This window comes from Hevea brasiliensis, chromosome 6 (assembly GCF_030052815.1).
Source record: "Hevea brasiliensis isolate MT/VB/25A 57/8 chromosome 6, ASM3005281v1, whole genome shotgun sequence".
NCBI classification, from domain to species: Eukaryota; Viridiplantae; Streptophyta; class Magnoliopsida; order Malpighiales; family Euphorbiaceae; genus Hevea; species Hevea brasiliensis.
This window is the reverse complement of record NC_079498.1, coordinates 3,886,458-3,900,337: the sequence shown is the minus strand read 5'-3', so window position 1 is coordinate 3,900,337 and position 13,880 is coordinate 3,886,458. Positions and strand designations below refer to the sequence as shown.

The following is a 13,880-nucleotide window of genomic DNA, read 5'->3' as shown; positions in this document are numbered from 1 at the left end:
GAGTGTTCCTTCTGAGCTCGGAAAGTGGGTTTTGTTGTCCCACCTTCGAAATGGGCATAAATATTTTCATGGTTGTTTTGATTACAGGTCCTGAAAAATTCATGGGGAGGTTGTTGAAGACACGTGATGTAGGTTTTATCTGGTTGGTGCTTGTCTTCTGGGTTTGGAGCTTTTTGCTCAATGGTGGGTTCCTTCAAGGTTGATACGCTAAGCGTCTCCAAGATTCACAGAGCTGCTTTGATGGTTGGATGGCTGGATGGCTGACTCCCAAAGAGAATAAGACACTAGCATTGCTCTGCTTAGCGTCAAATCGCAAAGCCATAGTCAATGGCTCTGGTTTTTTGGCTAATAAGGTTTCATTGTTGGCTAGGTTGCGTTTCAATGGTGATGTTCGAATGGTTTGCTAGCTTAGGTTGAGCTTTGCAGCAACTACAATCCACTATTTTCAGTTGGCAGTCAGCTTTGGTGCAGCGACAATGCTAGTGACATTGAGAGTCTTGTGATTTTATCTTTTTGGTCGCCTAGGGTTTCCACTGCAAGGAGCTTGGTACTTGGGCTCTGTAACTTGAGCTGAACTTCTAGGCTTCACATTGTTCTAAGATCATGTTTGTAATGCTTTTTAATTAATTGATGGAAAAAATTTCTTTATTAAATAGACATTTTCCATTACTAAATATTTATATGACATTTATAATAAAATTTATCTTTTAAATTTAAAATATTATAGTAAAAAAATATAAGATAAAAAAAGGTGATATTTGCCTATTTTTATGTGTGTTTGTATTGTAGAGCTTAAAAGCATAAAGTAAACAAAACACTTAGTTCCATGCACTTATTTTATTTGACTCTCCAATAGTTCAAAAGTCTCTTCATGGTTTCTAGAAGAGATTTCTAGAGTCCCTCTTCCTTCTCACCATAACTCCATTTCCATAGTTCATAGAAACAATATTCATAAATCACACACTCTTTTAAAATCTGTTTACTCTTTAAATTTTCTTTTTTTCTCAAATATTCTCATTAATTATCAAAATAATCGATACTTTTTATGTTATTAATTTATTCATTAATTTCTAATATTTGCATTTGATTTGGTAGATTTCATATTGGCAATATATATTTATTATTTCTTTTTAATTTTACATTTTATTTAGGATGATGTAGAGTGAAATAAGATTTTAAAAATAATTTTTTAATTATTTTAAACTTTATAATTTTTAATATTTGAGAGAAATGAAAAACTATTTAAGGCGTTTAAGAGTTCTAAAGAAAAACAAACTTTATCAATTGTCAATTTAATAATTAAATTTTAAAAAATAAAAATTACAAAATTTTCCAAATACAAATCCAAAGTTATAATATAACAAAAAGAAAAAAAAAATCACTCATTACTTTATAATTAGTAAAGACAACCAACTTATAATTAAATTCAATAATGAACTTCAAAATGCCATTGAATAGTCTCATAATTAAATTTTTTTAAAATTTGAAAAAAAAAAATCTAACTTTTTTTTTAATTCAATAGAGGCATGATATACAGTTGGTGTCATACAGTTTGAGATAATGTTTTTTATTTATTATCACAAAGATGAATAATCTTAAAATAAATAAATGAAAATACACACTCAAACTCTACACTTGAGGCTTCCTTATTTTTTATACATTAAAAGTAGAGAAAGATCAATCAAACTATTTCTATCTGGCTTCTCTAATTCTATTGACATAAAAAATAGTTCGTTTAAAAAAAAATATTACTTAAATTTAAAAGAGAAAAATATTTATTAAAAACTTAAAATGAAATGAAAATTACTCAAACGTTAGAAAAAAAAAAATTAGAATACAAAAATCTCTTAGAAGTTTCCACATAATTAAGTTCCATATAGATATCTTTTTCTTTATCTCGAAGATGCTCCAAGTGATAACATACCTTTCTCCTTTTCCTCTTCTTCCATGAGGAGCAAAGCATAAACCCTAACCAACAATCATCCTTTATTTATTATCGTTTTGTTTCCATGGAAATCACAAGGCAAAGCAATGCCATTGAGGAATTGCCACATACAGCCATTTGCTACAACTTGAGAAAAATACAAAACTGCGGTCAAACTTTGCATACTCCGTCTCCTAATAGTGACAAAAAGGGCAGATAAATATTCTTCACATTCTAGAATTATCCTCCCTTCAAAGTTGAAAATCCAATACTTATAATTCCAAATAAATCTAGATTCAAATTAATGATCGGTTTGATTTTAAATGAATCAAATCGATAAAATTAAAAATTAAAAATAATAAAAATTAAAAATTAAATTAAATTAATCATTAAAAAATAATAAAATCAAATCAAATTAATATATTGATTCGATTTTAAATTGATGAAATTAAATTTTATAAGAATTCATATTTTCAATATTAATTTTTAACAATAAAAATATAAAAAAAATTTAAAAAATAAGAACTAAAAAATATTAGAATTTCCTTATATATATATATATTATAGTAATTTTGGTTTGATTTTTTTATTTTAAAATTTATAAATCAAACTAAATTGATTAATTTTTAAAACTGAATCAATTAAATCAAATTGACTCGATTCATTTTAATTTTTCAGTTCAAATCAAAATTTATTCACCTCTAAATTAAATCGACCTTTTGAATAGTGATAGAGTTATTTTAAATCCCAAAAATATGACAGTTCAGTAATATAGAGCATTTAGAATGCAAAAAATTATTTTATATCTTTTTACTGAATTAATTCTCAATTATCTTTTATTATAGAAGAAATTTTATATGTTTTCAGACTATGATGGTTTTGAACAGTTCACTATTGGCTCTCTTCAGTTATGTCACTCAACACAAACCTCAATTCCCATTTCATTGCTACACATCCATATTTTACCATCCCCATAAGATAGGCCAACTCCTTTTATTGAAATATTATTAACATCAAATTATAAAATATATTTAATATATTAAAAAATAATATATCAAACACTCATATAAAAATAATTATATTATAAAATTAAAAAAATAAAATTCATTATTTTATAAGTAAAAAAATATATATATATATATATTTAAATGTATAAAAATTTTAAAAGTTAACATTTATAATAAGAAAATTTATAAATTATTAATTAAAATTTTGTAATTTCAACTTCATAATTCATAAATTAAAATAACATTATTTTTATCATTTAAAATTGTTATTGATAATTTTTTTAAAAATATATTAATTAGTTAAAGATATTAAAATTAATTTAAAATTAAAGTTAATATTTTTTTAACTATAATAAAAAATTATTCAAATTATTTTTATATAATAAGATGATATATTTAAATAAAATATATTTTTTTAATGTTAAATCTGAATGTGAAACGGAGCAGTGCATGAGATGAGAGCAGGAAGAGAGAGGCTAGACTGTGGGCCTAAAATGTTATTTGAGAGAAACTATAGGGAGAAAGTTGTAAATGCGCCGAAATTATTAAGAAAACAGGTAAGTTTGTCGGTATGCGTGCAAATGAAACTGCTCTCTCTCTCTTTTTCTCACTGTTTCAAGCTCGGACTTAGGTCATTCACTGTCACCCCTTTTCCTCTCTCTCTCTAATATTTCTATTGAAGTCTCTCCATTTTTCGCTGGACTGTATCGAGAGTCATGGTTAGGGTTGCATTCTCTCTCCACATTTCCCTTCTTTTTTAGCTACCCATACGCAGCTACTCTCTAATGTCACACCCAATTGCGCTCTCTTTCTGGATAGAGAGCTTCCTGGTTCTTGTGTTTCTTTCTTTTTCTTAACTCTAAGCTCAATCAGCAGAGAGAGAGAGAGATAGAGAGAGAGAGGGAAAGAGAGAGAAAGGTTTCTGTGATAACCAGCTGTTTTGGTTTAGATTTGAGATAAAGGATAAAAACAAGGAAAAGAATAAGCTGGTTCTGAGAGAGAGAGGGAGAGAGAGAGAGAGGGAAAAAGGAGAGAAATTTGGTTCCGGGTTTGGATTTTTTTTAAGCTGATATGTTTTTTTTTTTTTTAATTATTTTCTTTATTTCCTCCCTTCTTTTGGGTTAAAGCAGAATTGGGTTTTTTGAGAGATTGGTGAACAAATAAGGGAGAGAAGGTTTCTCACAAAAATACATACAGATTCGCTGTGTCTGTATATATTGGCCTTAGCTCAGCAAAAACCCAGCTCCACTTGGCTTTTACCTTCCTCTCCAATCCCTGCCCTTTTCTTTTTTAGTTTCAAGATTCTTTGTTAAGCTCAAATCACAATTATCCCTCTCTCTACCTCTCTATATCTCACAACGCATCTTTTAAAGGGACTGACTTTACTAAGACCAAAGAATCTTTACCCATAAGCCCCCGAAAAACAGAGGAAGAAAATCCCAGAACAACTACCCTCTCTCTTTGGCTGGCTGACTATTTGGTTATTTAGTTGGTGGGTTTCCTTTTTTTTTTTTTTTTCTCTCCCCTGCGGCGGAAATGGCGATGGCGGTGGCGCAGCACAGAGAGAGTAGTAGCGGAAGCATAAACAAGCACCTTACTGACAGCGGAAAGTATGTCCGGTACACGGCGGAACAAGTGGAGGCGCTTGAAAGAGTGTACACTGAGTGCCCCAAGCCCAGCTCCTTGCGTAGGCAACAGTTGATCAGAGAGTGCCCCATTTTGTCTAACATCGAGCCCAAGCAGATCAAAGTCTGGTTTCAAAATCGCAGGTGAAGAGTAGCATATAAGATTAAAAGAGGAACTGATCATTTCTTTGGCTGTTTTGGCAGTTGTTTCACTGAATTCTCATATTATGAAGTTTTACAGTACTGGTTGATGGAAGCTTTAAAGTTTTGATATTTTTAGATATATTTTTGGTGCCAAGATTGAGTTTTTCAAGATATTAGATTACCTAATAATTAGTTTGAGCTCGCAAATTTTAGTATTTTAGATTAGATCATCTCTGTACTTGGCTTTCATTTCTGGAGACAGTTTAATGTTGTTTCTAGATAGAATGTTTGTTTTATCAAATTCATTGCGTCTATAATTTCTGATCTAATAATACTTATTTGAGTTTGAATAGTTTTCTTCCAATTGGATTTTTTATGAAGTCCTTGTTGGCCTGTAAAAAAAAGACATAAGTCTGGTTGGATATGGAGCTAAGCTTGTTTTGGAGATGAATTGCTTCTTGGGAAGCTAATAATCAATAATTCCTGGCTGGGTAGGTGTCGAGAGAAGCAAAGAAAAGAAGCTTCAAGACTTCAGACGGTGAACAGGAAATTGACAGCAATGAATAAATTGTTGATGGAGGAGAATGATCGCCTTCAGAAACAGGTGTCCCAGCTAGTATGTGAGAATGGTTACATGCGGCAACATTTGCAAAGTGTGAGTTCTTCCGGTTCTTATAGTTTTAATCTCCACTTTAATCAGGGATGTACGGTGTAAATGTACATTCAAAATGACTTGATTATGTTGATTCTGTCGTAAGTACATTCTAAGTATTAGAAATCATTCTAGATAGCTATTCCTATAAATAAAAATTAACATGAAACCAAAATTTCTAGCATTTACATTTCAATTACTTAATTAACGTATCAGTTCTTTTATTTTTCCCTATCTAATGAATTCACTCTTGTTTTATGGCTTGATTTTCCTGTCTCAGCCTTTCTATATTTTTTCATACTGCAGTAGAGCCCTCTCCTCTCCCCATTCCTTTTTCCCCTAGTATGCTAATTGAACTCCGTGAATTTAGTTCTTACCTTCTATTTATTTTTAATCTTTGGGCAATTTTCAAATTGATATGATTGCAGGCATCAGCAGCAACTGATGCAAGCTGTGACTCTGTAGTTACCACTCCTCAGCATTCACTGAGAGATGCCAATAACCCTGCTGGGTAATATCTCCAACCCATGACCAAGATCTGTTTTTGTCTCTCTGCATGCTTGTAACTAAGATTATTTTGGTTCTTACACTCTTTGGCAGACTCCTCTCCATTGCAGAGGAGACCTTGGCAGAGTTCCTTTCAAAGGCTACAGGAACTGCTGTCGATTGGGTCCAGATGCCTGGGATGAAGGTTTTACACTTTCTTCCATGTTTTGTTTTTCCATCAACCAATTTCCTTTGATATGTGGTTCATGATACTGAGGCTTATCTTAACGGATTTTTTTTGACAGCCTGGTCCGGATTCGGTTGGGATCTTTGCCATTTCACAAAGTTGCAGTGGGGTGGCAGCTCGAGCTTGCGGTCTTGTAAGCTTAGAACCTACGAAGGTATGTGTTCTCATATTTCTAAATATTTCAAGATGTTTCTTTCCCTTGGTTATGCTGGCCTTTTATTTAAAAATTTTTTGAGATGGTGATGACAGATTGAATATCATAAAAATGACAGATTGCGGAGATCCTTAAAGATCGTCCATCTTGGTTCCGGGATTGTCGGAGCCTTGAAGTTTTCACCATGTTTCCTGCAGGAAATGGTGGAACAATTGAACTAGTATACAGTCAGGTAAACAAGCATGATTGAAATCTTGACTTCTGCTGCAATTTATGGATTTTTACTCTCTTCCAGAACAACTAAGGTGAAAATTGCTTCAGGTATATGCTCCAACAACTCTGGCTCCTGCACGGGATTTCTGGACTTTGAGATACACTACAAGCTTAGAGAATGGCAGTCTTGTGGTATGCACATCTTTTATATTCTGTTATCTACGCTGCTCATAAATGGGTAATCGGTAAGTAATTTTTGGTATAGAGGTCGGCTAACTGATTTCTATGTTTTCTATTATTTTAAGGTCTGTGAGAGGTCTCTTTCTGGTTCTGGTGCTGGTCCAAATGCAGCAGCTGCTTCTCAGTTTGTGAGGGCTGAAATGCTTCCCAGTGGCTATTTGATAAGGCCATGTGACGGTGGAGGGTCGATTATCCACATAGTGGATCACCTGAATCTTGAGGTACAATTTTTGACAATAGCGTTTTTCAAATTAAATGTCTAAGTAAAAGCTAATTTCTTTCACATTCTTTTCAGGCATGGAGTGTTCCTGAGGTGCTGCGACCTCTTTATGAATCATCAAAAGTTGTGGCCCAGAAAACGACAATTGCGGTGAGTTGAGTTTGGCCTGTTGGACATATTGGGCTATTCTTCTGAGATGTGGTTGCTTAAGGAAAGAGGGATGCATGGTGGTCCACTGTCCTTCAAACAAATTCGATAGTTAGCAGTCCATAGAGCATGATTGAGCAGTTGCTGACCACCACTGATCAAGAAATTATCTGATTTATAGAATTTGTAGATAATTTTAACAACTAGGTTCTGCTGCATCTTGTAGGACTGTTAAGTTGCAGGGCCTTCTTCTGAAAAATGAAAATTATGGCTTGTGTTGAAATGTAGGCATGATCCTTTTTGTATACATGTTTTGTTTTGCCTCTGTTTTTATCATGAAAGAAAATAGAATCTTTCTATTTGGAGTCCATTTGGTTTCTTTTGGGGGAGGGGAAAGCAGATTGGGCAAGTTTCAACAACATTCTCTGCCTTCCTTGTTTTCTCCAATTACTAGGAGAAGGTACTAATTGGCTTGATTCTGTGAAGGCCCTGCGTTATATCAGGCAGATAGCTCAAGAGACCAGTGGTGAGGTGGTATATGGTTTAGGCCGGCAACCAGCTGTTTTGAGAACTTTTAGCCAAAGATTAAGCAGGTGGCTGCATAATTTCTCTCCCTTTCTTTCTTAATTTCAGTAGCTTTCTTTTTCTGAAATAAAATATATGGGCATATTGTGTCTGCCAGTCAAATAATCAACTTGTGTGTTTGAATGTTCACTGTGTTAAGAGTGTTAATCCATTTCTTATCTGTATTTTTCTGTGTGTAGAGGATTCAATGATGCAATCAATGGTTTTAATGATGATGGCTGGTCACTGACGAGTTGTGATGGAGCTGAAGATGTTATCATTGCTGTTAATTCAACCAAGAACTTGAGCAGCACTTCCAATCCTGCTAATGCCCTTTCATTCCTTGGAGGGATTCTATGTGCAAAGGCTTCCATGCTATTGCAAGTAAGTTTAGAAACTGGCATTATGAATTTTCCTTTGGCCCACAAGCGGAAATGTAGCCTGTTGCATTGATTTTTTTATTTTTTTGGCTTCTACTTGAGTAAGTGCTATTGTGTTATAGTAAGCCCTAAATAAGAAAATATTAATGTACAAGTTTCCAAACAATAGTATAATTGACTAAATCCTTCAATTTTTATTTTCGGCCAAATGGTATTTATCTATTATATATATAAAAAAAGAATCATTTGTGTTCATTGGCAAAACTTGGTAGTCGAAGTGATGCTTTGTGTGAAACATGCAAAAGGTTTCATGATTTTTTACTTTGCTTCTACTGTTAACATGTTTTTAGTGTTCGAACTAGTCATATTTTAGATTTGAGAGACTATAAATTAACGTCTTCATTTTTCTTTCTGTTTTGTGCATGGATTTTGTCAACTGTTCCTTTGAAAACATGGAATTCGTATTCTCCAAAAAAAAAAAAGAGGAATTCATAGTACTCATGCTTGCTTAGCAAATGAGCATTTCTGTAGCGTGCCCTTAGGTTCAGAACTGATGAGATTTTTCTGCCCCCTTTTTCATTGTAGAATGTCCCTCCTGCAGTCCTGGTTCGCTTCCTAAGAGAACACCGATCTGAATGGGCTGATTTTAATGTTGATGCATATTCTGCTGCATCATTGAAGGCCGGTTCATATGCATTTCCAGGAATGAGGCCCGCAAGGTTCACTGGAAGCCAAATCATTATGCCACTTGGCCATACAATTGAACATGAAGAAGTATGTTGGTCCTGTTACATTAGATCTTTCAATTTAAAAAATGTAATCATATATGTATTCATGTGTTTTATTCTTAACTGAACCTCTTATTCCAGTTGCTTGAAGTTATTCGACTGGAAGGCCATTCTCTTTTGCAAGAGGATGCTTTTGTTTCAAGGGACATTCATCTCTTACAGGTACTATTTTTGGCATTTTATAGGCATTGTTTGTTTGCTATTGCAACTATTACAAAGGTTTTGTTTAGTTTACTTGAGTTTGGTGGTTCATACAATTGCAATTCATATGTAGATTTGTTGGGCTCAATTAATTCTTATCTCACATCTTTTTTTTACATGTTCAACTTGGACATGTTTATTTTGGGATGAGGAAGCCAGGTTGAAGGGTCCAGGTTCAGATCTGTTACCTTAGGAGTATTATTAAAGTTGAATTTCCTCACTACCATTGAACAGACTTTGGGGAATTCCTTGGGGGTAGTAGTTGCCATGCTGTTTTAGTTGGCTTTGAGAGGCCTAGTTATTTTCTTTAACCATATGCATGTTCCTTAATGGCCTTCATTTATTTTTTTTTGGCAGATATGCAGTGGAATTGATGAAAATGCTGTTGGTGCTTGCTCGGAACTTGTTTTTGCTCCAATTGATGAAATGTTTCCTGATGATGCTCCACTATTGCCTTCTGGTTTCCGCGTCATTCCTTTGGATTCAAAAACAGTTAAGTCAAACAAGACTTCACATTTAACTCTACTTTCTTACATCATATATGGTTGTTGATTTAGTATCAATGTTGAAAATAACAAAATATTAGGCTTAACTTCAATTGTACTTGAACCTATGGAATTCCTTATGGTGCACTGCCTTTGCAATCTTCTGATACACGGGAATTGAGGCACAATGAGGCTCGTATTAGATCTACCACTTGGAAAAGTAAAAGTGTCTTGAGTTTGAATTTAGTCTTGGGGGGAATGTTTACATTGTTTTTATCAAGTATACTAATGTTGTAAATCTACAGAAGGATGCCCCGGATGTGATGAATACATCTCGCACCCTGGATCTCACATCTAGTCTTGAAGTGGGTCCTGCAACAAATCATGCTGCTGGAGATGTGTCATCATCTCATAGTACACGATCAGTCTTGACTATTGCCTTTCAGTTCCCTTTTGAGAACAACTTACAGGACAATGTTGCCACCATGGCTCGTCAATATGTACGCAGTGTGATTTCCTCCGTCCAGAGGGTTGCCATGGCTATATCTCCATCAGGATTGAGCCTAGCTGTGGGACCTAAGTTATCTCCCGGTTCTCCTGAAGCTCTTACCTTATCTCACTGGATCTGCCAAAGTTATAGGCAAGTTCTGCTGGAATCTTTATCATACATGATTTAGCAATTATAAGATTGTGTACGACAAACATAAGTCGTCTTCTGGCTGCCTGCTATACTTTTGTGCATAGATCATTGCTTCTTATTTGTTGAACCATCAAAGTCTATTATCTTCAATGATTTATTGATGTAGACGGAATATTCTTTTTTTTTTTTTCCTTCTTTTCCTCAGTTACTATTTAGGGGCCGAATTGCTGAGGTCTGATTCTCTTGGGGGAGATTCTGTGTTGAAACATCTATGGCATCATCAGGATGCCATCTTATGTTGTTCATTGAAGGTACAGTTACATTTGATTAGAGAACACAGCATATCCATCACAGATGTTGTCATAGTGCTGCTCATAATTGTATATGCTACAATTTATGACTATTGAGTATATTACTCAAACTACATAATCTTAGAAAAATCTGTCTTTTCTCGTGTTGTAGTCGCTTCCAGTTTTCATCTTTGCCAATCAGGCGGGGCTTGACATGCTTGAGACAACTTTGGTGGCTCTCCAAGACATCACATTGGATAAGATATTTGATGAATCTGGACGCAAGGCACTGTGTGCAGAATTTGCAAAGTTAATGCAACAGGTAACTTTTTTACATGGAAATATTATTTATTTCTTCTGCTGATGGAATGCATGTCGTGTATTGAGAAATAGCAAATATTTGGCCTGCTTTTGCCTCAACCCTACCCAGTTCAGCAGGTTCTTAGCTGAATTTCTATCATCATTGTGACAAAGTGATGACACAGCATAATGGTGCTCTTGTAGCAAAAACTCTATTTCTAATGTCAGTATTTTGATGAGTTTTTGAAAATTCATTTAATGAATTGAGAGAGTTTTCTAAACTGGTAGTTGATAGAAACTTGCTGTATATTCAAGGCTAAACCATAAGTTCCTAGGGAAGAACTGGATCTTTAAAGCTATATTACTAGTAAATCCTAATTGGTTAAGTTTATACTTCTCAGGGATTCACATACTTGCCGGGTGGAATCTGCATGTCGACAATGGGGCGTCATGTTTCATATGAGCAAGCTATTGCATGGAAAGTCCTTGCTGCAGATGAGGACACTGTTCATTGCCTTGCCTTCTCCTTTGTAAACTGGTCTTTTGTGTGATGATAATTCATTCATCTGATGTCCTCTTCCTCCCTGGGTTGAATATGAAAAAACAAAGGTGGAGAATCTTGAAAATGGAAAAAAAAAGAAAAAGAAAAAGAAAAGTTTTGTAATATTTAAACTTCCCAGGTTTGCATAACATTAATTTAATTAATTTTTATTTAGTGCTCCCAGATTTTGCCTCATCTTTGTACATAGATGGTGTGAAACTTTCTTGCCCTTTTGTTCTTATTGTTGGAACTTGAAATAGAAACTGAACGAGAGAAGAATTCTGATGTTCTTTTTTTTTTACCATTCAGTCCTTTAGCAGTTGCTGACAAACAAGGGGTCACGAGCTCTATTTTCATCCTTTAGCTTATCTGCTGCAAATTGTTTATAGGATTTCATTGAAATCTGTCTGCTATTTATTTATTTGATCTTCAATGCTATTTATTAATTGCTAGTACTTGTCTGGATTTTTCCTTTCCACCAAGATCTATTTATGAGCCTATGCATGTTGGCACAGTTCCTTTATTGGTGAATTGCTGTGTACCTGTAAGTTTCTTCTTTATTTTCTTATCGTTCTTGCAGGCAAACCTCCTCAAAGAAGAACATTAAATATGGGTTTTTCACTTTTGTGTTGGCATTTACTGCCATTTTTATTGTCATGATGGCCAAAGATTTTGGGTACCGTTCACCTGTATATCAGATGAGTTGAGCATTCTCTGGTCAGACACTCTAAAATCTGAACTGTGTTCTGTAATTTAATATTCTTTAATATATATATATACATATATATATGCATATACATTTTTCAGCTGATGGGTTGGGATTAGGATCAACAGTGCTTGTGTTGAGATCTTGAAGAAATCTTGTTATTTTCTGCACAATCGCTTCATCAAAGCTTTCGCGGTCCGGCACAGCCGCAGAGCCATTAGCCCCGTTGCTGTTCCCCCTGGAGTTCTGCAGCCAAATGTAATATTCTTTTTCATTTGTGTGAATTACGATAAATTATCTGCTAAAAGCATTTTTAAAATTTGTTTTTAAAGTTAATTTGGAGACTTTATAACAAAAATATAATAAATTTATCTTCAAAATAAATTTTATGGTAAAGAATGGAAAGAACAAAAAAGAATTTAATTTGTTATCACATTATCTTCGCTACACTACAACAAATCTTTGTCGTAATTAGGAATTAATTAGCCTCCTAATGAGCTAAAGATAAAACACCATAAAGGAAGGACACGTTCCACAATTTTATTATGGCGCGTTAATATTTATAAACTCACATATTTATCTACAATCAATATGGGATTTTAAAGAAAGCGTATGTACATTCATCCACAATCAATATGAGATTTTAAAGGATTAGCCTACTAATAAACGGAGCCGCTCCAAATTTTTCGGTGGACACACAACTAACAGAATCGTAATGTTGCTGTAGTTGCGGATATTTTCAAACACCTATCTCAAAATTCATATCGCACAATCATGTTGGCATGTGAGAGTGTGAAATAATCCAACAAAACCCATTATTTATTTATTAAATTAATCTCATTCATAACATCATCTAACACTAATAGTGAACCTAATTATCCTAACATCATCATCACATTTATATTATATTTAAAGAAAAGGTTATGGAGTGGATACACTTTTCTTCTTTGATAATCTGGACTTAGGGTCCATTGAGTCAGTTAGCTCATCAAGCAGTAGCACCTGGTGTGCGAAAAATTGAACTTGGTCAACTTCAACAAAAATAAAAATTTCAAAAAGGAAAAAAATAAAAGAAATACAAATATGAGAATACCTGTTTGACAATTTCTTCGTACTTCTTGAAGCAGCTATAGGGTCTAGCATCATCATCTTCCCTAGACATGTCTCTTTCTTCGAAAAATCTCTAAGAAATATCTAACAGTTTAGCCTGGATGGAGATGTATGTATAGTAGGAAGATGATAAATGAATCAAGCTTAGGTTGGTTTCAGTTTATAACCGCTAGTAACGAACCTTATTGAAAGTATTACTTTCTTCTGTGTTACTTCTCCAAATGCGACTCTCGTGCTGGGAAAATCCGTTAGGGGGTCAAACTTCTTTAGAGAAAAAGAGAGATCAAGAAGCTGTTTAATTAATTCTGTTGGCACAAGTTCAATTTTAAGACACTCTAATTATTTCCATTATCCATGTTGATGGCAACGAGCTTTAATTCATCTCTAAAAACCAATTGAAAAATAAAAGGTGGCATTGGGTTTGCCCAATTTGTGGCTAACCGTTTTTGGGTGTCCAATGCGTCTTCGTGACTTCTGAAAAGATTTCACAAGAGGACAACGTCTTCGGCTTTTTCATGTTCTCGGCAGTTTGGCTGTATTGACACAGACACGCACGCAATGAAATATACAACATCTCACCACAAATTACAGGCAATTACCAGGTCTAATACGGTTTCCAAGACACGGAGTCCACTGTAAATTCAAAAATAAAATTTAGAAAAGTAAAGGAAAGAAAGCGGCAGCAGCAGCAGCAGCAGCACAAGCTTACCTTCAGTTTTAGTCTTCTAGGCAACATTTTGGGGCTGATGACTCGAGTATCATATCTTTTTCTAGATACCACCAAGTACCATCATAGCAAAACCGGAGATCATCAAA

General features: G+C 34.1%; 1 protein-coding gene across 1 annotated transcript; it reads left to right on the top strand.

Annotated features, from left to right (window-relative positions):
- The first annotated feature begins 3,545 nt into the window (after nt 1-3,545).
- On the top strand, nt 3,546-11,549 carry LOC110648065 (homeobox-leucine zipper protein REVOLUTA). The gene is made up of 18 exons (XM_021802167.2): nt 3,546-4,700; nt 5,196-5,355; nt 5,781-5,863; nt 5,953-6,043; nt 6,144-6,239; nt 6,358-6,471; nt 6,561-6,644; nt 6,758-6,913; nt 6,988-7,062; nt 7,546-7,652; nt 7,824-8,007; nt 8,589-8,777; nt 8,873-8,953; nt 9,350-9,484; nt 9,783-10,117; nt 10,323-10,428; nt 10,580-10,729; nt 11,109-11,549. The coding sequence occupies exons 1-18, from the start codon at nt 4,468-4,470 to the stop codon at nt 11,256-11,258; spliced, it is 2,529 nt and encodes an 842-aa protein (XP_021657859.2). The 5' UTR covers nt 3,546-4,467; the 3' UTR covers nt 11,259-11,549.
- The last annotated feature ends 2,331 nt before the right edge of the window (nt 11,550-13,880 follow it).